This window comes from Hippocampus guttulatus, chromosome 7, assembly GCF_054856545.1.
Source record: "Hippocampus guttulatus isolate MCC_2025c chromosome 7, RoL_Hgut_1.0, whole genome shotgun sequence".
Lineage (NCBI taxonomy): Eukaryota > Metazoa > Chordata > Actinopteri > Syngnathiformes > Syngnathidae > Hippocampus > Hippocampus guttulatus.
Genome location: NC_141267.1, coordinates 8,318,445 through 8,345,140, shown reverse-complemented (window position 1 = coordinate 8,345,140; position 26,696 = coordinate 8,318,445). Strand labels below are relative to the sequence as shown.

The 26,696-nt window shown below is 42.1% G+C and overlaps 3 protein-coding genes across 4 annotated transcripts; all 3 read right to left on the bottom strand.

Annotated features, from left to right (window-relative positions):
* Window positions 1–325: 325 nt before the first annotated feature.
* ndufs7 (NADH:ubiquinone oxidoreductase core subunit S7) lies at window positions 326–4,537 on the bottom strand. The gene is made up of 8 exons (XM_086116206.1): window positions 4,495–4,537; window positions 3,923–3,959; window positions 3,187–3,258; window positions 2,932–3,052; window positions 2,121–2,300; window positions 1,272–1,318; window positions 1,002–1,090; window positions 326–565 (listed from the first exon to the last, which is right to left on the bottom strand). The coding sequence occupies exons 1-8, from the start codon at window positions 4,508–4,510 to the stop codon at window positions 468–470; spliced, it is 660 nt and encodes a 219-aa protein (XP_085972332.1). The 5' UTR covers window positions 4,511–4,537; the 3' UTR covers window positions 326–467.
* Window positions 4,538–4,737: 200 nt separating this feature from the next.
* On the bottom strand, window positions 4,738–16,461 carry LOC147202149 (uncharacterized). 2 transcript variants are annotated; one of them, XM_086115799.1, is made up of 5 exons: window positions 16,366–16,461; window positions 14,194–14,489; window positions 10,762–11,322; window positions 6,994–7,207; window positions 4,738–5,976 (listed from the first exon to the last, which is right to left on the bottom strand). In XM_086115799.1, exons 2-5 carry the CDS (start codon window positions 14,465–14,467, stop codon window positions 5,742–5,744), a joined length of 1,284 nt encoding a protein of 427 aa, XP_085971925.1. In that variant the 5' UTR covers window positions 14,468–14,489; window positions 16,366–16,461; the 3' UTR covers window positions 4,738–5,741. The 2 variants fall into 2 exon arrangements, with proteins under 2 accessions (XP_085971925.1, XP_085971924.1); XM_086115798.1 differs by lacking the exon at window positions 16,366–16,461 and having other exon boundaries at window positions 14,194–14,723.
* A 946-nt stretch (window positions 16,462–17,407) lies between these two features.
* On the bottom strand, window positions 17,408–25,285 carry ctdspl3 (CTD (carboxy-terminal domain, RNA polymerase II, polypeptide A) small phosphatase like 3). The gene is made up of 11 exons (XM_086116512.1): window positions 24,988–25,285; window positions 21,860–21,965; window positions 21,615–21,776; window positions 21,298–21,406; window positions 20,984–21,095; window positions 20,452–20,538; window positions 20,157–20,219; window positions 18,507–18,586; window positions 18,291–18,417; window positions 18,107–18,202; window positions 17,408–17,866 (listed from the first exon to the last, which is right to left on the bottom strand). Exons 1-11 carry the CDS (start codon window positions 25,123–25,125, stop codon window positions 17,801–17,803), a joined length of 1,146 nt encoding a protein of 381 aa, XP_085972638.1. The 5' UTR covers window positions 25,126–25,285; the 3' UTR covers window positions 17,408–17,800.
* Window positions 25,286–26,696: the final 1,411 nt, after the last annotated feature.

The following is a 26,696-nucleotide window of genomic DNA, read 5'->3' as shown; positions in this document are numbered from 1 at the left end:
ACTCGCTATATACTGTACTTCTGAAACTAAAAACATGTCAGAAGTGTTTGGGTCAACTTTGCTTTGGGTCTGCTGCCAAGTTGGGAGTTGGCGCCACCTGGTGACAGTCACTGTAAACCAGGCATTTCGGGTTTACCACTTTCAAGTACTGTACCGACGGGGCAGTCGAAAACTCCATCGTTATATCAACCTAACCAAGTTAAGAGATTTTAATTGTGAGTGGAACTTGTATTTTTGTTACAAAGCTATCCTGGAGAAGTGACAGCTCATTCCATGAAAAAAACAACCAGATGAGAGTTTGGTTGAAAACAAACAGAAGAAAAGCTAATGTTAAATAACATTGACTTTATTCAAGTGATTTCTTGCACATCTACACTGAGGACGACTGACGCCCCAAATGAAACCAGAACCACAAGCCCAGGTGTTATATATATACACACATACACAGTCATAAATGATGCCTATAGTTACTTCCGATACCAGATTGCCAACTTCTTCTCACGTTTGATCTTTTTCTGCAACTGCAATGTTCCATAGAGGAGAGCCTCTGCGGTGGGTGGGCACCCTGTGCAGACCAGAAATGAGTGACAGTTAACATTTTAGCCCTGAATTTCCTTTTAAGAGAGTCGCTTCCGAAGCAAAAGCAGACTTCACCCTCGGCCTCTGTGCAGCTGTAACTTGTGTCTTTAAAGGGTGAGTAACTTTAGATTTGAAATGTTTCCAATTGTATGACATTTAAAAATATTTCAATGTTACTTACTGTGGGCCACAGTTAATAAAGATTTTATAATGGTGACGGACTGAAACTGATTAGTTCTGTTTCAATGGTTTTCTATTCAGAAATGTTGTCATTGGAGGTTGCCCCGTAAACTGCAATGGATTGTGTTTGACCCGAAAAGGTTACACTGTACTATAATTAATAGCCCCTATAGTAGATTAATATAAGCAATATAATCATCATAATATAAATGTGTGTAATGAGTGCCAATGGTATACTGTACCTGGGACATAAATATCCACTGGTACAATTCGGTCACAGCCTCTGACGACAGCATAAGAATAGTGATAGTAGCCGCCTCCGTTTGCACAGCTGGGTTAAGGAAAGTTGTAACAAATCACAGGTCAGGCATTGATTATAACAGTAGTACGTTGAGAAACAAAACATCCACTTTACTGCCAATGCCAATTTACACAAGAAGACGTCAGTGATAGAGACTCGATTTTCACGTAGCATTCTACAGTTAAGAAAAGTGCTTTAGTGGTCATCTTACCTTCCCATGGAAATTACGTATCTTGGCTCAGGCATCTGGTCATACACCTGTTGGAAATAAGTATTAACATAATATTGAATGATGTATATAATGCATACCTGTAACTGACATTTGTACACAAGTATGTATCATCAAGTGTGCAATCATAAACAGATCAATTTTCTACACGACTTGTCCTCGTCAAAGTTGCGGGTGAGCTGGAGTCTGTTGTCAACTGATTTGAGGCGAGAGGCGACTGGTCACCAGCCAATCGCAAACAACCCAGTACATCTTTTATTATCTGCTCATGACAGAAAATATTTCTGTGAAAAACACTAGTCAATCTGTTGGCCGGTGGTTGTGTTGGCTGTTAAATGCTATCATGGTCGACAGTTCAACAGTTGCAAACAAAATCAAGCCACTCACAAGATACTCCCAATTCACCAAGCCTGCACCTTTTTTGTCTCGGTTCAGGCCGGTATTGGAAGTTGGGTTCTTGTGTATCTCTCAGCCACATAGATGGCAATGATATTGTCCCACATTGTTTTAAGTTCACCACACTGTGTGTGTGTCTTTTTTTAAAACTTGAATTGGCTGTGTGTCTGCTTGTTCTGCGCATGCGTGACATAGTATGTATGATCTTGATGCCGGCTGGCTGTCACCGCCGGCAAATGTTCACTTGGGCGTAACACAGCGAAATGGGTGAAGGAGCAAATTGTGTGGTTCAAATGCGCCCCTCTGTACGCAACTGCGCCTGATCATGCGAACTGTATTGACCATCTATTGAAACACACCACCAGAAACACTGAGAACACATTCGGTCTGACCATAGCATTAGACTTCTATCTCCAGCTGATAATTCCCCCTCACCTTTCTCAGCGCTGGAGCCATTTTGTTTGTCAGTGTCCCGGCCACAATCATGACATCAGCCTGTCTGGGACTAGCTCTGAACACTACGCCGAAGCGGTCCATGTCGTAGCGGGGTGCTGCCATGTGCATCATCTCCACCGCACAGCAGGCTAAGCCGAAGGTCATAGGCCACAGAGAGCTCTGCAAGAACAAACACAGCAGTTCTAAAGGGTAGTTGATAGTGAGTGATAGGACATATACAGTAGTAATATGTACTTGTACATGTTTTGTTCAAGAAACAAATGAAATTAATTATATAAATGGCATTTGTAAAAAGTTCCACAGATTTCATGGAACCAGTCCTAATGTAACTGGAATATAGACTCACCAGATATTTCATACATCAACACAAAAGTAGAGAGGTTTTATTTCAACAAGAAGCTCCTCAATGGTTGTGGTTTCCAGTGGTTTCCATTTGTACTGCATCGGGGATTCAGGATTCAAGTACGATTATTTGTTTTCAACTTGATAGCAATAACATTTTGGGCTCATAATAGGAGCGCATGGGACAACATGTTTTAAAGGAGCTGGTAAACATGTATCATCTTAACTGTTATTATATTGATGACACCAAACTGACAGCGTCATTCAAAAAAGAGTATTCTTATATTCCGCATGTGTAATTTTGTGGTTCGTGAATGAATGTCAGGCATAAGTTGCTGCTTCCTGAAGCATAGCGGAAAGATGTTTGGGTCACAATAGCTGCATTATTAAGTATTAGAATTCAAGAGGAATTGTAACCATGAACACACACAAAAGACGGTTAACTCACTCTCCGTGCCCAATTAATGAGGTCATCCAGTTTGGTGATGACATACTCTCCCTTGCTGCTGGCTACAGACGATGGTTTGGCAGCCGCCACTGCCGTGCTTTTCTCTCGGATGGGAACCACACTGAAAGATGACACGGTTCATTGTTATAAAGTACTTCTGACAGAAAAAAGCAGCAACAGACAGAAACATTTTAATTGCGAGATGGCTACTCAGCGATAGCACTCTCCTAGACGTCTTCTAGCCAACACACTCACCTTGTGGTGGTATTCTCACTTTTAGCGGCACCGTGCAGACTCTTCTGCTGAAGAAACAATGACGAAATGGGTCTGTGGAACAAAGACTAAGTCAGACAAAGTTACCAAAATCATATTATAGACATTTGTATTTGTTCCAGTCCAATAGAACATTGAATCATGTCTTTGGCATTAATCTGGGCAACAGTAAAGCCAAGGTCAAGCAATTAATGTATTCTTTGTTTGACAACTGGGAAATGAACATTTATCATAGCCTAACAGAAAGTCAGTTAAACAGCATCAGTAACAAAGAACCACTCAATGGTGGCTGAAGCTCAACTGATGGTTGATGGAAGATGACATATAGAGCTAAATCTACCACGAGCAAGGGTATGGCATTTCAAGTACAGTACTAATATCGCCTGATGTCATTGGCCAAACCCTCAATGATCACTATTAGTTAACTTGGTCTGAATTTCCACCACATGGAAATCAAGTTACCTGTTGAGGTTTGGAGTAAAATTACACCTGTGTCCCAATACACTTAGAAGCAAATTACCGGTACCTTAAGTAACACGGTTTTTTCAATTGAAACATCACACATTGAAACTACAGCCCGGAGCAAAGGTAAATCGTGATTAAAGCCATGGTGATTTTTTTTTAAACACTCTGATTTGCTCAAACGACATCTTAGGGGTTGTGTACTAATACGTCATGTTGAAACGTAAGGTACGAACATACTCATTTCTCCACTTACCTTGCACAAAAACTGCCAGACATGGCCAGGCGAGGCACTGCAAATCAATGACATACATTCAGTATTTTAGATTAATTGTGAATCAATTATGTATCAAAGCCACTTAATTATCAAGGTAGGTCTATGACCAAAAAAATACTGTCTATTCTTATTCTCCTTTTGCTCAAGAATAACAATTTGCCCGACAACCATGATGAGAGGATTACAATGATGGGAATCACCAACTCGTAGATAAACAAATGCAAATTTCAATAAACGATGGTAAGGATCTTGTGCTTGGGTGCTTTTTTCGTCTGTCTGTTTGTTTATAACTTTGCCGTCACGTCACAGCAGAGCGTTTGCAAGTAAAACAGCCGTCTGCTGAGCTCACTTGTTAGCTAACAAGCTGCGATCAGACAAAAGCAAGGTCAGCGTGCGCATACGCATTAAAGTTCCAGCTCCGGATAGGGACTCACACCAAATTCAACACCGTGGCATGTGGTTCCCAAAGTACAAATACAAGTTGCAAATTAATGTCATTAAACAAATTAAAGTTAACGAAAGCGTAGTATTTCATCCGAAACATTACATACCGACCAATGCCGCCATCTTTGGAGGTGTGTTTACGTCACAAGTCTGTTTGTGCTAATCACGTGCTCGCGCGGCTAGGGGGCGCTGCTATACGGTCAAGTTACAACAACATTACGATGGTTATTATAATGGAGGGACATTCTCAATCCTGAGGTTTTCACCTAAATTTGTAACCAGTTCCACTGTTAAAAATTGGTACAATGTTTGGAAGAAAAACACTCGTTAAAACCCTACTTTGAAACCCTGACTGTTTTAAAACCTGAGCTCACACATTCTGTCATCTGAATTAATTATTTTAACTCCATTTTGTAAACACTGTTAAAAATGGGGACCCTGTTTGGGAGCCAAACTCTCCTCTGAAATCCTATTTTGAAACCCTGAGTGCTTCAAAACCCGAGGGCACACATTCTGACTGCTGAGTTTTTTTAAATTCCATAATTACAGTAATTGGGCACCTCACTTAAAAATCAGGTCGCTTTGTCACCTTACTTTAAAATATTATGTGTAGTTATTATTATTATTATTATTATGTGTGTGTAGTTCCTACAGTCAAAACGACCTTAATATTCTCATCCATTGAGCTGTGGAGGGTACTCAAGTTTCCTTTTGCGATATGAAGTTGAAAGAAAATAATTGTCCGCAATTCATTTTTTTTATTAGTCTTCTGTTTGTTTTCTATTATTTTGGCCTCATCACAGGCACCACATACACAGAGAGCAACATCAGCAGCAAAGAACGCCAGTAGGAGGCAGATGGAGGGGAACGTGGAGCACACATAATGTCAGTCCCAATCCTGCACGCACACATATTTTTCTGACAATAGCTCCCCAGACTATATGCTAAAGCAGTCAGCCTTTTTTCTCACAACTGGATTTTATTTTGCCTTCATATAAACAAAGTTTTTACGTTAAAGAACTTTTGAAAAAAAAAAGCTTTTGCAGTTTTTTTTAGCTTTTAAACGACATGACAGTTAAAGACATGAACTATATTGCAGGGACTGCAAGAGCTTGAAAGGACTTGGGCATAATTCAAAGGCATCCCCACCACCCTGAGTAGGGAAAGAGCTATTTTGTTCCAAATAAACAACAACAACAAAAAAAGTCCAGTCTAGGAGGAATTAAATCACAAGCGAAGCCATCAAGGACTCTGAGGTTATCGTGGCAACTTCTGCATCATTGCCCGGACTGCAGACCACAGGAATGACTTATTTTTGAAGAGCTTTCCTCCGGAAAGACGAGCGTGCACGTCCTCACTGAGCGTTTGGGAAGTCGGTGGCCAGCACATCTGATGCACCATTTGGGCTCTGTGACGTGGTGACCTGATTAAAGAGGACATCCTGGGAGGGGAGGAGCGGTCCTCTGAGGTACAGGTTGTACAAGAGGAACATATTATGAGCCACCAGGGCGATGAGCGGGAAGACAGTCAGGCCGGAGCCTAAGCCTCGCCAGGAGCTGCACACATTCAGGCTGGCCCAGTAAACAAGCCTGTTTGTAGGGGAAAGAACAGGGCAAAAAATGAACTAATGGAAGCATGATACAGTACACAGAAGATTTGTTTTTAAATGTACAGTATCTGTTCCTAATAAACCAAATAGGTATACGGAAATGTCAATATAATAGCTCCATACCCAAACACTGAATTAGTGTTGACAAAAAGTTTATTCTCCGGATATGACTCACAGGCTAGCAGGATTGTAATATGTTAAAGATGATCAATCTACTACACTTTTGTTATGTCCAAGTCTGACTTGCAGTATAGCTTTTAGGGTTTGGCTTTGTTGATGACATTGTAATTTTGGTTGTGTTGAGTCGGAAATAGACCAACTCTGGGCCACACCACACACATCCTAACCAGCAGTGGAAGCAAAAATGAATCTTGGGCTCTTCTTTCAAGAAGCGTAACTTCATGAATAATAGCAATCTCTTAATTAATTTCCCCACACAGGGGAAAAAAATATCATAAAATTGTAATTATATACAGTATGTAACTGTTCTATTTCTATTGTATCTGACAATTTTGAGGAAACAATGTTTTGCACCATTTTTAATGATCCTCCTACTTCTAACATTCTTTGAGCAAATCCTAATCAGCTCAGCTTTTTCTTCAGTTAAAAAAAAACCCAAAACATCAAAATGGACACTCTTAACACACCACACACTCTTTTGCTATTTTCTTCAGTTAAAAGATAATCATTCAACAAGTACAATTTCACTTTCACTCGGCATTTGTCCTAAATGTACGTTGTACTGTATGGTTACAAAAATTCCAAACATGGATTTCTATGTTTGATGGTTAAGAAAAGAAATTATACAAGCATTACTTACATGCACAATCAGTACTACTTTAATCACAATATATTTTACCACCAATGAGCGGTCACAATATTTGATTTTTGTTGTTGGTGTTGTTGTTAAACGAAAAAAATATTTTGTATACATTTTAATATTTTTTTTCAGTGAAGGAGCTGGCCCACCTCTGTCCTAGACACAGCTAAGCCTTACCTTCCCAGAATGAACATGGCGACCAATATTGGAATCAACTTGAGCTTCTGTTGATCGATAAAAGCTGCCATGACGATAAGGTTGAGGACGTAGAGGAATAACAACTGCAGGGATGCAGTGACGAACAGCTGCTGAATAGCATGTCTTCTGGGAGGTGACTCGTGCAAACTGAACGAGGCGCTACAGAAGCGACACACGGCTTCTAAGAGCATCGCTGCAATGGAGAGAGCAGAGGAGAAACACGTCAGCTGCTGTGCACAATAAAGCGTTTGACTCTAATTTTATTGGGAAAAAAATGTCCTTTAAAAGTAAAGCAACATCATGTGTGATATCACTCACTGGCTCTCAAATCTCATTCGACTTCTGCTCAGTGAGCATTTTAGAGGTTACCGCACAAGTCTGTTTTCTTTTTTCTTACTTTTTTTTTTTTAAATGCCACTTTGTGATGATGACCACAGAACAGAAGTGGAACCTAGTGAGACATTCAAAAGGATCTGCTAAGTAAAGTAAGAGCAATACAATTCATTCATTGTCACAAGGTTTTCTTAATTCCAGCAGCCACTAGTTGACAACACTGCTCCTCAAACACGTATAATTTTATTACATGGGGTCCTCACTTCACCATGGTCTTGATGAGTTTCTGAACGGCGAATGATCTTGCTATTTTTTTCCATTTGATTGTTTAATATCCGTGATGTTTTAAATTGACAGGAATTCTGACTTTACTGCTGCATCTTTGCAAAGGACCCTTACCATTATAGGGTCCGTATCGGACAAAATCAACTTTTTTTGTTTTAGGTTATGAATTTTTGTGGTATGGCAATTAGGAATATTACTTGAAACATTGGCACAAACATTAATCATTATTTGGTGATTTGAGCCTTTCAAAAAATGACTTTGTCACGCCATTAGAACAACTTGGGAGGCAACATGCCTCGCGGAACCGATTGTAATTCCCTTCGCAATATTCTGGCAACGCATTGTTTTGCGAGATTGATAAGCAAATATTACATGACTCTGTCTTTGTATTTTTGGTGGCTTCATTTGAATGCACACAGCCACATGCAAATACTCCAGCTTGACATTGTCAGGCAAAGCTGACTTGGTCGCATGGTACTCATGGAGAATCTGATATCTGATTGATAAAAGACAGTCAGTCCTATTGTTCATATAGTTTAAATTATAACAGCCAACACTTCTGATTGTGAAGGCCCTTGGTAGATTAGATTGACAAGGCAGAATAGAGATACTGAAATCTGATTGGACAAAAAAAAAAAAAAAAAACATTCACTGTTGCTTAGTCCTCACTGCTAAAACAGTTCAGCGCAATAGTAGAAGAGCAAGGGTGCAATTGGAGGATGGCTATATCAATACCTTTCCCACTACTGCATGACATTCCTGCACAGTAGTAGAACAACTACTATACAGATCACTAGTGAGACGTAATTGTGCACTATTCAACATCTGCATGCCACGAAATGTTAACTAGCTGTAGATCCATTTCCCATACAGCCTATCCCAGCTGACTTTGGGGTAGCCTGGACTGGTCGCCAGACAGTCACAGGGCAAGATGTTGGTAGTAGTACAAACGCCAATTCCAATTAAGTTGGGACGGTGCAAAAAATGTAAATTCAAAACAGAATACAATGATTTACAAATCCTTTTCAACCTTTCAATTGAATACAATGCAAAGACAAGATTTTTATCATTCAAACTGATGAATGTGATTGTTTTTTTTGGGGGGGGGGGGGTAAATATTCTCTCATTATAAATGTAATGCCTGAAACAGTCCAAAACAGATTAATTGGAAACAGTTGGGTGTCATGATTGGGTAAAAAATGAGTACTGTATCTGAGAAAGTCTACGTTTTTCACAAACAAGGATGGGGCGGAATTCACCGCTTTGGGAACAAAGGTTTAAGAACAACATTTCTTTTCGTACAACTGCAATGAATTATTGGATTTCATAATCTAAGGTCCATAATATCATCAAAACTCAATGGACGCTACAGCTTCGTGTTTGCTTTCAAAACTTAGCTTGTAGCAGACGTGTGCACATTTTCAGCATGACGTCTGGTGAAAGGACACTTTGATCCTCACCTCTTTCATCTATAACTGCGTCAGACAACAACGTGTATGCAGAAAAGTGATGAAGATTGCACGACTGTCTGTGTCCTATGTGTTGTGTTGTGTTATTTTTGTTATTTTGACTTCAAAATGACGCCGCGAGAGTGGCTGCCTTTCCAGCAGCTCCTATATTTTGTTGTTCTACTTCTTCCTTTCATAACTTTGCTGCTGTGAATTGGGAATTTCTCCATTGCGAGACTAATAAAGGTTTTCTTTTCTTTTTCTTATCTTAAAAGGTTCAGAGAATCTGGAGAAATCAATGCAAGCCAAAAACCAATATTGAATGCCTGTACAGTATTCTCTCAGCGTCACTGAATCAAAAACCAACGTCAATGTGTAAAGGATATCAACATATGGGCTCAGGAAGACTTGGGAAAAACAATATCAGTAAATAAAGTTCACTATTACATCCGTATGTGAAACTTAAAACTCTCCTATGCAAAGCATCGACAACACTCAGAAACGCCGCCGGCTTCCCAAGCTCATCTAAGATGTACTGATTAAAAGTGGAAAAGAGTTCTGTGGTCTGACGAATCCACATTTAAAATTCATCCATCCATCCATTTTCTGATCCGCTTTATCCTCACAAGGGTTGTGGGGGAGTGCTGGAGCCTATCCCAGCTGTCTTTGGGCAGGAGGCGGGGGACACCCTGAACCGGTTGCTAGCCAATCGCAGGGCACACAGAGACAAACAACCATCCTCGGTCACACTCATACCTAGGGACAATTTGGAGTGTTCAATCAGTCTGCCATGCATGTTTTTGGGATGTGGGAGGAAACCGGAGCACCCGGAGAAAACCCACACAGGCCCGGGAAGAACATGCAAACTCCACACAGGTAGGCTAGAGCTGGAATTGAACCCACAACCTCTGCATTGTGAGTTTGACGCGCTAACCAATGGACCACCGGGCCGCCCACATTTCAAAATGTTTTTGGAAATCATGGACGTTGTGTCCTCCAGACCAAAGCGGAAAAAGGCCTTCAAAGTTCCAATTCCAAAGGAGTGGATATTTGGGGAAGAAAAAAAAAGTTTATCAGTTGCCACATTAAAGATCTTGTCTTTGTCATACAGTCAATTGAATATAAATTGAAAAGGATTTGCAAATCACTATATCCTATTTATATTTACATTTTATACAACGTCCTCACTTTGGAAGTCGGGTTTGTGCAGTATAATTTTATGTCCCTCGTAGCACACAGGTGTCACTGAGTGCACAATTTGCCTCACTAGAAATATAGTTGTTCTCCAAGTGTGCCTAAGTCATTCTACGGGTGGGCAGAAATCTGATACAGTAGTGGAAGAAAAAAAAAAGAAAAAACCTCTCAAGTAAGACATAGTCACTCTACTGGTGCGCCCGAGTTTGCTGCCAGCGGCTGCTGCTAGAATTACTAGCGAGGACAAAGAGTGACTCGTCAGGATATCGAATAAATGTTCAAATGACCTGCAGTAAACATGCAAAGCAAGGAAACAACACTCCTCCCCATACAGAGGCACGGGCAGACGTCTGCTTCATTGGCTTTGGAAGTGCACTAAATTAAAGGGCGCAGGAGACGTTGAAACATTCCAAGACGAGGCGGCCAGACAAACGGAATCCTTTCTAATCTTTATACTCCAAGTGTGTCTGTTATGAATCATGCCTACCAAGTACAATGGGGAGCGTGGCCACCGCACAGCAACAGAGGGTGAAGACAACCCGACTGACCACGTCGGGGCAATCGGGGGGCTGAATGTGGACGTAGGTATAGAGCGCGTAGAGAATCGCGGATGCACAAAGAAAAGATGCCAGCACTGAGAGGAAGGCGGGGACTCTGCCGCTCCGACAGCATTTACACTTGCAGCAGCACCGACCACCGGTGAGTGCCTCGGGTGCATCCTCATGAGTGTCCAGCACACCCTCAGGGCTCCAGACTGTCAGCTCCACGCTGTCCGAAGGTGGACCCATAAGTGGTCGAACCTCATCCGCTGTACAGTCCAGACCAGTGGATTCTGGACTCCATTTCGGTGTGTTTGTGCCATTGGGAATGTCGCCCTGAGACATCAGGGCTGGAGCGCTGATGCAGTTTTCCGTGGCGCCGGCCAAATTGTGCTCTGTGGTGATCGGAGTGGAAAGCGTTTGATCCAGCGCTCCCGCCTCTGTGTGGCCGTCTCTCCTTTTCTCCTCGTGGAGGCCATTGCTAGGACGCTGGTGGCGGGAGGCCAAGTCTGTTCAAACCAAGAGGGGCATATTAGGCAGAATCCAAAACCAAATAGTCAAATCTGGAAGCACTCACTCGTCACATGCACGACATCTACTACATTATCCCCATTTTAGAAAAGTTGAGGTTTCCACATAGAGGACCAGATTATTTTAATGCCTGGACCCCAAATTATCTCCTCTGTCACATCCTATCAATTCCCAGAACATCAACAAACCAGTTCTGCATACTGGAATATATAGTAATTATTAGCTCGCTAACTTTGATTTGATTTAATGCATTTGTGATTGTTTCCCATTACTGAATCTGGTATCCGATAAACCTTCCAAATGTTCTTTTCAGCATCTACCCGAGAAAACTGGAGACATTTAGACAGTGACGATTTTACAGTTTGAGCCCTGCGGGACTCGCTGATCAGAAAAGTATGAGTCCCATTATGCATTGAGAGAGTCCCAAATTTCGGATTCTGAAATGGTCTACTTATTCAATTGCATATGATAATAACACAAACAACAACAATATATATTGATAATAGGTTTATTTCTTATAAACAAATGCTGCAAAATTTTAAATAATTCTGGCATACAAGATTTGCTGAGAAATAGGTTCTTATTTCATCCCATGGTTCAGTCTCATGGTTCATAAATTCTCTTCTCTTTACTCTTCTTCCAATGATGCAAGGCTTTCTCAAAGTCAATTTATCATCGCAAAAAACTATCCAACTTTAGCTGCTTCCTCTGTGTTATCTCTGCAATAAACTTTTGCAACACTTGTTCGCAACACTTGTTTTAACGTTACACAACTTGGCAATCGTCTGCTTCCCACGAGGTGAAGGGCGATCTCGCCTATCTCGTCTCGCGAGAACGGAAATCTCTTCACACGAGATTACTTAACGTGAGATCAAAACAACAATGGTGGCGATGGTCAAACTGCTATCGTTGCTGGAAAAAAAGATTTACCGTAGTTTTTTTTTTGTTTTGACTGAGAAATGTCCTTGCGTCCCAAAAAAGCACATTATTTGGCACTGTGCGTCTCGTGGGAAAAGTATGCGTCTAGGACGCGGGACGCAGAGTTAACGAGATGGCTGTTTAGGAGTGTGATTCTTCAAAAATGCAATACTGCATTAAGTTTGTATTGTTTGGATTTTGATTGGTTTGTTTGTTGGCAGGAACGCAAAAACTACTTAACACATTTTATGGAGAGATGTCAATCATTACATTTTGGTGACTATCAGGGCGTTCTGGCGCTCCCGATAGACCATAAAAATTTGTTTCAGAACTTGCACTGCACACGTCAAAAAAACAGGCACATGTTGTTTTTGGGCCAGGGAAAGTCTAGTTTTGCATGTTTGTAAATTTGGTCGACCACACTGCACGTGGCTAGGCATTCCGGTAGACTGAGGGAATTTTCTATTACACTCCCCCATGGTACCTGCCAATTTTGGTGAGAAAAAGTTGACAAAATTTTGGACTAGCTATAACTACGTCAAAATTGTGGTCTAATGCGATTATGATGTATTTGATTGAGGCGCAGGCAAACAGATTCGGCGCTCCTCGGATATGTGTGCTGCATGTTCCTGTATTTCATTCAGCATGGGACAATCCCTCTGAATCACTGTAGAAATCAATTAATTGAATTAATTATAATTATTATCAACTTAAAAATAGCTTAATACCACGTCTGCGGCACAACTATTGAAAGCAGGGGTGGGTGCAAGGCAGTCTCCAATGACCCACATTGTGTGCTACTACATAATCCGCAAAGGGGGAGCTTGCAGTTTAACTGTATAAAGACACTTTACGCGCGCCAATCTCACGCACACACCCAGCGAGTCTATTTTGGCTTCTGCAATGTCAAGCACTATGTGCGCTTCGATTACACTGGTTTTAAGAGAAATAAGAGGAGCCACTACGACTGTCCGAGAGGTTTTGTATGTGTGTGTGTGTGTGTGTGTGTGTGTGTGTGTGTGTGTGTGTGTGTGTGTGTGTGTGTGTGCGTGTGTGTCATACTAGGTGTGCTGGGAATTACAACTAGTTAAGTTGTACAGTACTACATTCTATAAGAGGGTAAAGTGAGGGCGAGCTCCTGATAGGTTTTAAGTAATGGGGTGTCACTGAGGTAAATTGGAAGGCTGAGCACAAAGATGGAGGCTCCACACATGTCTTCGTCCTATAATAATGTGGCCATGACTAATATGTGGTCAATGTGGCTTGGAATGTCAGCATGGTGACAAAAGTAGATCCATAGAGCATATGGACCTTTTTGACTGGTCTTAAACTTTTAAAGTATGTTGACTTCCTCAAAATGTGGAAATGCTTCCATCCATATTCGACAGCTAATTAGTCCTCATTATGGGCACAGGTGAGTTGAAGTGTATCTCAGCTGTTGTTATTGAGTCTTTAGTGACACTAAGATATGTTGTTTTTGGAATGTGGTAGGAAGGTGCAGTACCTGGCCAAAAGCCACGCAAAAAGTGCTCACAGCAGGTCTGGAGCTTAGATTGCTAACTTCTAGACCACCGTTTTGCAAGTGCAAATACTTGTTTTCTCAAATTCAATATGCATGTTGTTCTATTCAAATGCGGTTCTTAATGTCTAATCTATCCATCCATCCATCCAATTTCCGAACCGCTTGATCCTCACTAGGGTCGCGGGGGGTGCTGGAGCCTATCCCAGCCGTCTCCGGGCAGTAGGCGGGGGACACCCTGAATCAGTTGCCAGCCAATCGCAGGGCATGTCTAATCTAAATAAACATAATTTTTCTCCCTCATATCTTTTGATTTTGTTGTAAACCCATTTGGATCAAGGTTGGACTAAAGTTTACCTGAGTTGACCTTTTACTCTTTTGCCTCAAAACAAAAGTAGCGGTGGGAACTCACTCTTAGGCTCCTCAGCCAATGGTGGAGGCTCCAGGGATCGCTGGGAGCCAGAGGCCGAGTGGGAGGATGAGCGCAGCTCCTCCACTGAGGACTCTGGGCTGTCTGACACGGGCGCCATGCAGATTTGAGTGTCCAGGTCCAGGAAGGGGGAGAAGGAGAGCCTGGCGGGGTCGATGTCCTGAAGCTGATTAATGATGTCACTGATAGATTCCTTCATACTGTCGAGCTCCTGAGCATTCTCCCCGTCGCCGGCCTTAAGCCCTGACGTGTTCATAGTCACACAGCCCAGCACCTGACTAAAACAACACAAAAAGGCAATGGTAATAAGAGGAAAAAATTCAAGGATTTTACATCCATTCATTAATTTCCTCCAGCACTTGTCTCCAGTTGGGCAGCAAGTGAGCTGGAGCCTATCGCAGGTTGTTCCAAACAATACATCTGGAGATGTAAACATAACCCCCGAGAATATCCCTAATATGGGAAACTATTAAAAGATTCCAGAAAGGAAAGGAGTCCTACTTTTGCTCACATTCAAGTCATGTAATTGGGTCAGAGTGATGGAATGAGGCCTTTGTGGATATGAAAGGCACATCTGTCTGTCTGCCTGTCTACGTATTCATTGATAGCCATTTGGATTAAAATTAAGACACAATTTTGGCGGATTGCCTATCAGCATCGTTCCTTGGTGCAAACCCCCATAAAACCAAAAAAACTACTCCGTACTAATAATCAAAAAGCAGGCTTTAATTGGAGAATCCACGACATGCAGTTCCAGTCATCCATTTTTAAACAAACCACAAGCCCAAGTGTCACGTCATTTTGGACTATGCAGTCGCTCCTCATTTTGATGGCACTTGAAAGCAGGGGCGTGCAGTCCTGTCGTGGATGCGGATGAGCGCGAGATTGCGATGAACCCCAAAAAACTCTGGTCGCCAAGGGCAGAATCTTTTGAAATTTACTATCGATGGTTTGACAGTCTATGTTATGTATGGACATCTTTAAAACAGCTGCCGCTTGAAATTTCTGATAGTGGTGGGGATGGGGACGCGGGGGTCCCAGACATGACAGGAGAAAAAAAGTGGGTCGATAGGATCTCGAGGATAGCAACAATGAAGAAAATGTTGTCAATGTGACTTTTCTCTTCGTTAATTTATATTTGGATTAAAGGTTATGAAGATTGTAGTTCTGGTGCACTAACCTGTAAATATTAGGTTGATTCACAAAGTTTTATCATAACTATGTCACCGAAATGGAGTTGGTGGGGGTTATCGCCTGCTTTTTTTAACTCACTTATTTTAATGGGATTGCCTGCTTTTGCGATTAAATGACATCAAAGACTTGACCTTGTGTATCGCCGCTTAATGCTTATAACGCATAGGCTGCAACCGTACATAATAAATATTCTCTGAAACAACAGGGAAAAAATAATTTGCTGAGTTCACAAGCCTATGGATTTGAATTCTTCAAATTATGTTAAGTTATATACAACACAATGAACCAATTAATTACTGACGATCAGCGATGCGTTAATTGAGGCCATATTGTATAGAATGTGAGATGTTGTAGTAAATGAGGCCACGCGTGTTGCGCGTGGATGTGTTAAACCGACTTTCACGGCACAATAACAACCACGCGCCTCCTTTTGTTGGCTCAAGCCCACGCTGATTTTCATTGACATGTGTGGCTCACGTTCGGTACGTGAACCCGTTTGGCGCACAGTCGCGACACAAACATTTGCACAGACGATCGCACTTCCCCAGCAAACAAATGACGTGATTGGATCATTCAAAACCACATTAATGCTCGTGTTGGTAATCGGTGGTCGCCAGCGTGTGGGGAATGCGCGTACGATCGAATAGTGCGCCTTTTCTCCCGTTTGGGGGGTGGGGTTATTTTCCCTCTGTTGTGCAAATCCAAATCGTGCGTCTTACTTAACTATGGGGTCAAGATGACTTGGTCAAGTCAATCAAAATGAGACAAAATGTGGCCCATCGTGCGCTCAGGGTAGTCGCAATTAACCGCAATGAAAAGTCATTATGACTTCTGCCTGTCTTTTGTGTTGCGCCCTTGCAGCAAGAATCGGAGAGACAAATCTAACAACGTGACCCCGTTTGGGTCACACACTAGTTCTCTTAGTCAATTCCATGCAAAACTTGGATTAAAAGAACTTACTTTTCTAGTAGGTTGCAGGCTGTTTGTTGAGTTTATGCCTCTGGTGGTTAGAAGGAGAAACCCTTTCTTCCCTCCCCGTGTCTTTTCTTTTTGTCTTCCAGGATCCTGAACTTGTGAATCAAATTTCAGGACGGACAAAATACTAGGCTTTCCCTCCGCCCACAGCAGCCCCCCCCCCCCCCCCCCCACACACACTCACTCCCCTTCTCCATGGGTACCATGTCAAACACCATATGGAGCAAATAAAGCAGAGGAGATGCAGCTGGAGGGCCAAAGCACTTAACTTCCAGTTTGAGACTCAGTCAGCCCCAATTCAAACTTTCACTATCAATGATTTGCATTCATACGTAGGCCTGCAGTGTTTTAATGACCTTATAATGCTTTAAACCTACAACCCATTAAAAAATATATATATATCTGTGTTCACAGTAACAAAGTTGTTTTATGTATAGTCAGCTTCAGGCTTTGCGGTTGATGCAGTAATCGCATTACAATTCATCAAGCGTAATCAAAATTAGTCTGCAATGATTGAGCAGCAACCACACCAAAAATGGTCATTTTCATGTTGAAAGAGAGCAGCAAGATGTACAGTGTAGGTAAGTGTATAAAAGCGGGAACGGTGAGGCTAACACGCAGTGAAAATCATCGTACTTGTGCTTGAATTCAGCTGGAAACACTTTCACCTCACCGGCACCAAACATGGATGGAAAGCCAGATTGCAACAGTGGAGCATAACTATCTGTTCCACAAATCTGTTCCACGAGCAGCTCTGTTAGCTCTTTCCTGCTGCACGGGAAGTGAAAACTTATTTTGACAGACCGGTTTTGTTTTGTTTTGAGAGCACCCGAGACACACAGCTGAAAACCCAGCTGAGAAGTCCAAAAGACAGTGCTGGGCAATTTATGACTTGGGTGTCGCATTTGAGGTTCAGAGGGGTGATGGTGGATGACAATTCAAGCAAATGTGTCACTGCAGTTAAGTGCTGTGTTGTTAATGCCACAAATATTTCACACTCAAAAGTACAACTAAGACGAAATATAACTCCTTATTTTTCCACTATAGGTTAGTTTTATTGCATTAAACGTGTATCTAAAAGAAAAAGGATTCAGGAACGCAATCAATAAATAAAGAATTATATAAAATGCATTTCATGTTGCATCTCTACATCTACTACTCGGTGGAAAGATTCAACTGAAATGTGGTGCTAAACAAGGAGCAGCATGATTTAAGTACGGTATGGAAGTGTCATCCTGAAAAGAAATCTGGGAGAGACAAGGCATGCATGTCCGCCACCGTGCAGCAGGCGCCACCTTAGAGAAACGCACCAAATTCTGCTTTGAGCGCTAAAGGAACGAGAATGCAAACAGGTTACGATGGTCAATTCGGGTAGTTGATGTGATGCTTTGGGTAGTTTGGAGGGTGGGGGTTGGTCGCGTCAGTCCTCTGACAGCAGTCGGTGGAAGTGATCCTTCCTCTTCTTCAGCACCTCTCGAAAATCCTCCTGAAAAAACACAGGAGATTATATGACCGTGGAAGCGGAAAGACTGCTGCTACAGATAACCTGCCGCTTTATTCAAAACCGACTTAAGGAAAGAACAACAAATCAGGCGTTTTCAGGATTTATCCCACACAATAAAAATAAAGAAATCATCCTGCATGGGAAGGGATGGTGTCTGACTGGCCGTAAAAGATGCAGACAAACTAACAGTAAATATGTGGCGTGAACATAAAACAGACGAACCGCTGTAGACAGTTTCTCCATGTAGGGGATGAGCTTCTGGAGTTCTCGGTCATCTGACTCACCAGACCAACTCTTGATGGGAAGAGTGTTCATCAACTGCAAAATGCAAAGAGCAACTCAAGGTGAATCAAACGGACACCAACAATGAGGGTGGACAACGTCAGGTCTTCGGTGTAATACTGACGTGGTAGGGGTAGGTATGGGGTGCGTTGTCCAGAACCACAGTCTTGGTCAGGTCTCTCCCCAGGATGCTGAGATCTTTAATGTAGTGGCCGAGGACGCAGGCACACTCATCCTGATAGAGACGGTGGCTGCAAGGACGATCAATGGAGAACCTGAGAGTGCTCATTTATACTATACAATGTGCAAAGTGAGAGCAAGAGATTTCAGGAAGCCTTACCGAAAGAGTTTCTTTTGCGGGTCCAGGATGTCCAGAATCTTCTCAGCGTACTCCCTCTTTGCACAGGTGTAAACAAAGAGCTGCAACAAAGGATCATAACTTAAGAAATACAACAACAATGCACATTTGCTGGCTACAATCACGTCAGAGTGAGGAGTGCTTGCTCCAAGGCTCCCCCTACAGTTTCAAAAGTGCTATGTCAAAAGCTATAAGAGTCAAGCCAAAAGGGTAAGATAAGATAAGAAGACCTTTATTAGTCTCGCAATGGAGAAATTCCCATTGGGTAGGTTATGCTTAGGCGAGAAATATCTTTAAATTAAAAAAAAAAGCTGATCTTTTAGGTGTAGAAAGTACCTGCAATCCGAGCAGTGACAGCACTTAACATCACGACAGCTCTCCAAGGCTGGATTTACACTTTACAGCCAAGTGCCCAACTGCTATTTAATGCCTCCTGTATCTGATTTCTTTTGGCTGCCTATTTCCATGGACAATTCAAGTGACACGCATTTGATATGGCTGTGTAAATAGCAACTGAACGCATGAAAAATCCTGTGTGCGCAGACGCCCAAACTGCATCCAAGTAACTCCACAAGCATCAACAGCCAGCAGTAAACAATAAAAATGTTCAAGGTGACAACTACTGTTTAGTTGTCCTGGGCAGACTCTTTTACCCAAAATGAATTCAATGTGGGTTTCCTGCACTGGTAGCAGTTGGCCATGATGGACTCACCTCTAATGTGACATATGTGAACCATAATTAATTGTTTTATGCTTTTGCTGTAGTTTATACTTACAATGGATGCTTAAAAAAATAATAATTGTATACTTCAGGATCGTTGTACTTTAATTTGACAACAAGCTCGCATGGATGTGGTACAGTAGATCGATCTGTCAGTTTAGGCTGTTTGGATAGCGGCTATTTGCTGCTGTCCAAGACGTCCATCCATCCATTTTCCGAACCGCTTGATCCTCACTAGGGTCGCGGGAGGTGCTGGAGCCTATCCCAGCCATCTCCGGGCAGTAGGCGGGGGACACCCTGAATCAGTCTGTCCAAGACGTATTCAATTTATATCCACCGGAAGAGACCTGATTCTGATATGATTATATTAGAGTCCGTGCATTTTTCTTTTTATGCTGCCATGACGCATCGCCAAATAATGCCACCTGAGAATGGACATACCGTATCTTCTGCACAATAAGGCGCACCTGGAGGCATTCAATTTTCTCAAAAGCAGACAGTGCGCCCTATGAATAAATATTCTGATTTCTTGGGAGTTATTTTAAATGTTATGTAAAGTGCTTTGTGACAGCTGCAGCGGTTGCGAAAGTGCTACATAAATAAAGCTTTGTTGTATTCCCTTTAGCGTAGCTTCATCTAGTGGATGCATAACGTAACCTCAGCCACTATTGTAGCTTGTATTCTATGCGCCTTATAATGCGGTGTGCTCTATATATGAAAACAGTTTCAAAATAGACCACGCACTGAAGGTGCGCCTTATACTCCGAAGTGCCTTATAGTCTGGAAAATACGGTACATCTAATTTAGTTGAAGAAATACAAAACTATCCTAAATTATGAAATAGCGAATGTAAGGATAACCTTTAATAGTCTGACTTCAAATAGGAAATTGTATGGGAGACAGACACAAACCTCATATAGTTTTGCAACAGACTGCAGAAATTCCTTCACATGTGGTCGTAGGATCATGTAAACCTGTTGGTAACAAACAATACGAAGCCTTTATTGCCAGGAGTCAAGGCAGACAAATGTCGACAGCTGCAGTTAAAAAAGCCATTTTACTTAAAACGCATCCGGCCAAAATGTGTTCTTGCCATCAGAATATATACAACAATCAGATTAAAACTTGCACAGCATGACCACAAATCAACTGCTCATTACAATTACACATCTTCGGGTGCATTGTTGTGCCCGAGCCTTCGCTCACCCTATACTGATGATCCTGAAAAGCAGCGTGGAAGTTGTATTCAGCATTGTCAATCGTATTCAGAGATCCGAACATCAATGTTTCTTCCTGAAAGCACAAGGATTACACATTGGATTGAGTTCCACAACATCAACACTTTGTCTTGTTTTGTATGTATGAAATGAAGGATGAGGACAAATGCAAAGTACTGTTGTAAAAGTCTGTACCATTATTCTGTTTTCTTTTGCATTCATACCTAAATTAATTTTACGTTGTGCCAATTTTGCCGAAAGCATTTTGCCAAACAGGTGCTTACAGAAGAGCCATGTGACTGGAGCTTCCTGTCTCTCCACAGTTATGACACAAGACATTGGTTCTCAGCCACCGGCGAGGCACTTGCTGCCAGGCCCCAAGTCCATATAGTTGACTGATAGTCTCCATTTTTTGATATTAATATCTTGAACGTTCATATCTAGATATGGCCCCACCCTATTGAGGCCAATGAGAACGGTGTTTGCTGGACTAGCAGAGTACCTTGGAGGGGGGTACTCACCAAATCCACCACAAGCGTGGCCTCGGGGGTGCTCCTGGTCTTAGGGGGGATGTCAGGCAGTCTGGGCTGAGAATATTGAGACTGTGATGGCAGGTTTTTGATGAAAGTGAAGCTTGAAAACAAAACAAAAACAAATGTTGACAAATACAAGTCTGCCAAATGTTAAGAAGAAAGTCCCAATTGATGTTCAGATACTGTGATGATGAAAATAGCAAGGATGACACTTAACACAGATCAGATCCGGGCCAAACCTAAACTGTCGTTTGGAGACGTAGAAGTGCTACAAATGTAAACAGGCAGAAAGTAACACTTACGGATTGAAGATGTGGTCGTCCTCATCTCCGACTAGGAGGTCAATGGAGCCATAACCAAACACTCCTTGTTCAGGGCTCATCAACACATTGTTTCTTGGACTCTTGTAATCTGGATTTTTTTTTAAATAAATAACAAATAATAAAGACCAATTATTTTCTCACTTAATAGAAGATGTGACAAATGTAAACGGTTTCCTACATCAAACGACAAGGAGTTTACCGCGTGCCACAAGGAAGATTCTATGGCCTGATAAAGAGCCTTGCGTTGGGGGTTGGCAAAATGGTATAAGGAACAACAAACAAGGACTTCTACTTACTCTCTTTGCTGGGTGTAAGGAATCGAACAATGGGGGTGCAGATCTTCCTGGATGCTGAATTATGAGGCGAAGCAGGGTCCATCTCAGACAGTATGTGGTTATCGCGCAATATGGACCTGGGTGGAGTCTTGAAGGCGGAATCTTCAAGATCAGTGTCGTCAACTAAGGTCACAGTGGAGCACAAGCTCAGTAAGGAGAACAAAAACATATAGATTATTTTACAAGGAGGAAAAAAAAAAAATCACCTGTCTCTTTGTCAACCGCAGCGATGGCTCTCTTTCTCGGCCGCCCATAGGGTGGGAGCCGCCTCATCCTTGTTGGGACATCTTCAGCATCAGGGGTCACTTCAACCTTCAAAATAAAAATAAAAATAATAATAATGATTAGAGGTTTTCGTTTCTGCTGGCCACTTCATTACATTTCATGAAAAGATGAACGACGATTAAGTGAAGTCATCTATTCAAAACAAAGTGTTCAGGCCACTTTGGAACATTCTTGATTGATTCTTTGTAGCATCATACCGGTACTTTGAAATAGCGCTACGTGAGCATTGAGCTTGTTTTGCAGTTTATTTTTGAGATCTTTTCTCCTTATGCAGGGTGTCAGCGATGGTTTTCTGTACAACTTTCAAGTCAGCAGTCTTTCCCATGGTTTTGAAGCCTATTAAGCCAGTCTGAGACCATTTAAAGCAGGGGTGTCTAACTCATTTAAGCCATGGGCCAATTTGGAGTTGCATCTTCCCCCGGAGGGCAATTATGACAAAATTATTACTTGTACACAACAAATTAACAGATTACTAGTTTTGAACCCTGGTATAAATGCTTCACGCTCCAGCTACATGCCAAGTCAGTAAACCAACACAGTGCAGCTCAGTTTCTTTCTAGTAACTGTCACAGAGCCAGTTAATGTCTAAAAGAAAACTAGAGTAGGACAAATGGACATTCCAGTAGCATTTCCCTCCTCTCCAGGCTGTTCAAATGGAGCCAAGGCAATAACAAACTGCAGTGGAGTGGTGCCTTGAGATAGAATTAACCAAACTTACGAGTTTACCAAGATACGGGCCGATGATCAGCTAATGTTGGGCAGCTCATTAGATACATAATTAGAAAATATTCTTGAAAAAAAAAAAAGAGTCTTCAAGATGTTTGTTTTACTTTGTGTATGGTATGACGAGTATGGTACACTTCAGGATGAATGGACTGAAGGATTCGCTTTTGTGGAGGGAACAGGTTCTGCGGTGTGTTTAATTTGCAATGACAAAATACCATCGTTGAAGCGGTCGAATGTAAAGCGGCACTTGGACACGTGCCATGCTACGTTCGCATCAAAATACCCTGCCGCAACTCCGCGTATGGACCCGGCAAGCGGACTACAATTCCGCTAGCTTGGCTAGCAATCGAGAGGAACAGAAAACCATTCACATTAATGGTATTACAAAAAAATTATTTAAAATAATACATTCATAGGCTTATTATACTGCATTTTGTTGAATTCACTGCTCCTAGGGACTGAAGTTTTAGAGTTCAACAGATTATGTGTATAGTTCTGGTCAGACACCATGTGATGAAGATAAGACTGATCGTGAACTCCATTTACCATTTTAGTCACATTGGATTTTTCATCTGTTTAACTGTGATGATAAAGTAAACACTTTATGGCCACGGTTTGACTTGGATCATATTAAATGTTTCATACTTTACGACCCAGTTCCATGTTATTGAACATATTTGATGCGACTTAAGATTGCATGCATCACATTTGTGTAAAATGACGTTACGTACACGGGTGCAATTGAGGCTTTCACCTTCAGTGACCAAAATCATGTGTTAATAAAATATGATTGGCACATTCCACAACTTGCAGTCTGTCTGGCGAAGCATGTATGTTGACCCATTTACTGAGATCCTCTCATGTGGAGCTGGCCCATTTAAATCTTCCCCAGTCTGCACGACGAGTGTTCAACTAATCCTCAATTTACTATCAACAGGACGACAAAACAACAACCACTCTAAAAGGCACATCACGTCTCACGCTAACAAAAAACAGAAGGGGGAATACAGTAAATAGCAAACCATAAACCAAAACCAGACTGCATGTCATATTGAGCACATTGCGCCACTCAAATAGCCAGGATGCATAACAAAAACATACAAGGAAACAAGGATAAATCATTGTCAAGATGGCGCCCGAGTAGGCAGCCGTCGGCAAGTGCTCTCATGAGCCTTGCTTTTTTTGTTGTTTTTGTGTTTGTTTTGTCACTTTGTGTCTGTTGTTACGTCGTGTGGACCTGATGTGGACTTTTTTCAGCATTTTTTGGCCACGACATTCATCGAGGAGACTCTGTGCTTGGTGGTTGCGCCTTCTCGGCAGCATGGGTATACCAGCACTGTTTTTGACTGGGAGGAATGTCTGCGCCATTTGACCGTCGTTGCTGGACAGTCCCAGGGCGCTTGTGTCTTGCGCCTGTAATGGGCAGCATTTTTCACAGCCCCGCTTTGTTCAGCGGAGAGATCGGTGCTGTTGAACGGTCTGCGGCTGGATGGATATAAGGCTTGAGGAGCCGACGATGAGAAGAAAGGAGCATTAGCGCGGAGCGCCGATGCGGATTTGGAACTGGGAGTCGCGGCTTGGAGTTTGAAGCGGATTACGTGGGACAGGAGAAGTGAACTCATCTCTTTTCGTCAATGGACGCTACGGCTTCGTGTTTGCTTTCAAAACTTAGCTTGTAGCAGACGTGTGCACATTTTCAGCATGACGTCTCTGACCCACTGGTGAAAGGACACTTTGATCCTCTCCTCTTTCATCTACAACTGCTTCAGACAACAAAGTGTATGCAGAAAAGTGGCGAAGATTGCACGACTGTCTGTGTCCTATGTGTTGTGTTGTGTTATTTTGTTATTTTGACTTCAAAATGGCGCCGCGTGAGTGGCTGCCTTTCCAGCAGCTCCTATATTTTGTTGTTCTACTTCTTCCTTTCATAACTGTGCTGCTGTGAATTGGGAATTTCTCCATTGCGAGACTAATAAAGGTTTTCTTATCCTATCTTATCTTATTGAGGCCGAGGTGTGCATGTTCTCAGGATGATTACACAAACGTCTAAATGGCCACCCCAAGTGGGCGTTTTGGAGTTCAGGGTTACTTTGAATATTCAAATAAGAAATCACGTGGATGTAAAGTACAGGCCACATAGCAGTGTAACTTGGCAGACGGGCTGCTTTTGCACCACAACATTCGAAGGCTAGCTCGGATATTAGCTACCGCGCACGACTAGTTCGGTGGAGCCAAATTGTAATTGAAGGCCCGAGCGAAGCTTGCATTGAGGGTAAATAGTACGTCGTCGTCGAGGAGAGACAGCCTACTAATAATTTGTTACCTTGTCTTGTAATGGCCTTTCTGGTACAGATGGACGAGTTCGTCTCGGTGTCGGTGTCGCTTTATTGCTGGACCGCTGGCGGGTTTTCCTCGGCGTGTCCGTGTAAGGCGTCACGGTTCTCCGTGACCGGAGTATCATTATTATCTGACTTTACACGTTAAGTTACTTTATACGAAATATCCAACGCATAACTATAGGACTTCCTGTTGAGTGTTTTGCTCCATTCCATCGGTTTGCTTGGTTTGCGATGAGATCCTTTAAGCTCCGCCTCGCCAATCCCAGGTTCGTCCTCGAATGGCGCGCATTGTTCTGTCAGTTTGAATATGCCCAAATGTGATTGGTTCACTACCGCTCTCTCACGAACACGGGGAGTTGTTTGAGATGAACCCAACTCTTGACCATTCAAGATCAAGTTCTCAATATAACAGTAAGTCATATGGCTAGGTTAACAATAATTATTACAAAGAATAAGACAAATAATACAGGCACTGGACAACATAAAAACACTCGCTACCCGAGCATATTACCCTTGAATGAACTCGTTAATATCTCCAATGTAGTCAGAATCTAAGTACAGTGTGTGAAACGTGAACACCTCAAATAACAGCGCCTGTAAAAAAAAAAAAAAGCGAAGTGGAAGGGTATCAGCGCATTCCCTTTTTTGACCAGCAGGGGTCAGATTTTTAACAGAAAGAAACCTTATCTGCGAAGTTGCGGGTTCAAATCCCGGCTCAGGTGCCTTTGTGTGGAGTTTGCATGTTCTCCTCGTGCTTGCGACGGTTTTCTCATCCTCCCATATTCCATGCATGTCACGTTAGGTTATTTGAAGAATAAAGCGCCCATACTAAGAGTGTCAATGTTTTTTCTGTGTGTCTTGCGTTTGACTGGCGATTAGGTCAGAGTGCACTCTTACTCACCCGCTACCCCAATGGAGACAAACGCTCCAGAAAACGGATGGATGGATGCACAGCTGCACACCCGTCGCCACAGGCGGGCCATTGGGGGCAGTGCCCGTGCACCAAGATGCTTGTGGCACGGGTCTCTATGAATAAAATGTTCGATTATTTTATTTGATCATAATAGTTATTTAATGATGAATTATTTATCATTAATACATAAAAACTGGTGTAGGTAATTTTGTTTCACTGATGGACAGTCTTATCTCCAACAGCTTACTGAAAATAATCATGCCAGACTCCACATTTTTCAAAGTGAATCTGCTTTTTTTGTGTAGCACCGTGTAATGTGGCAAGACGTGTCTCTAAAATATTGTATGTGCAGATCTGTAAATAACGAGATCGAAGGACAGTCCAGTAGGCTGGCACTTGGGGCACCAGTCTACTCAGCCTAAGTGTAGAAACACCTTACATTGCTTGATATGTAAGAAAAACTGCTATCCCTCATCACCAAAATATATGTGGACATCTGTACTTATGCCCACATCAATTTCTCAAAATATTACATTGATTGCAGTTTCCGGATATTAGACAAAGTTTAATTTTAGATCTAATTAAATCTAAAATGTCTTTAAGTACAAAAGTAAAAGTGAAAAAACATAGCAAAAATTGTACAGGTAATAGTATAAAAATGTTTTGTTTTTTTCTTTGGTGTCAAATACCTATGTATGTGAGAATGTGAGACTTTGCAAAGTGCTTTGGACACTATGAGGTATGGATAGATAAAGCCCTATATATAAGCGTACTCCATTT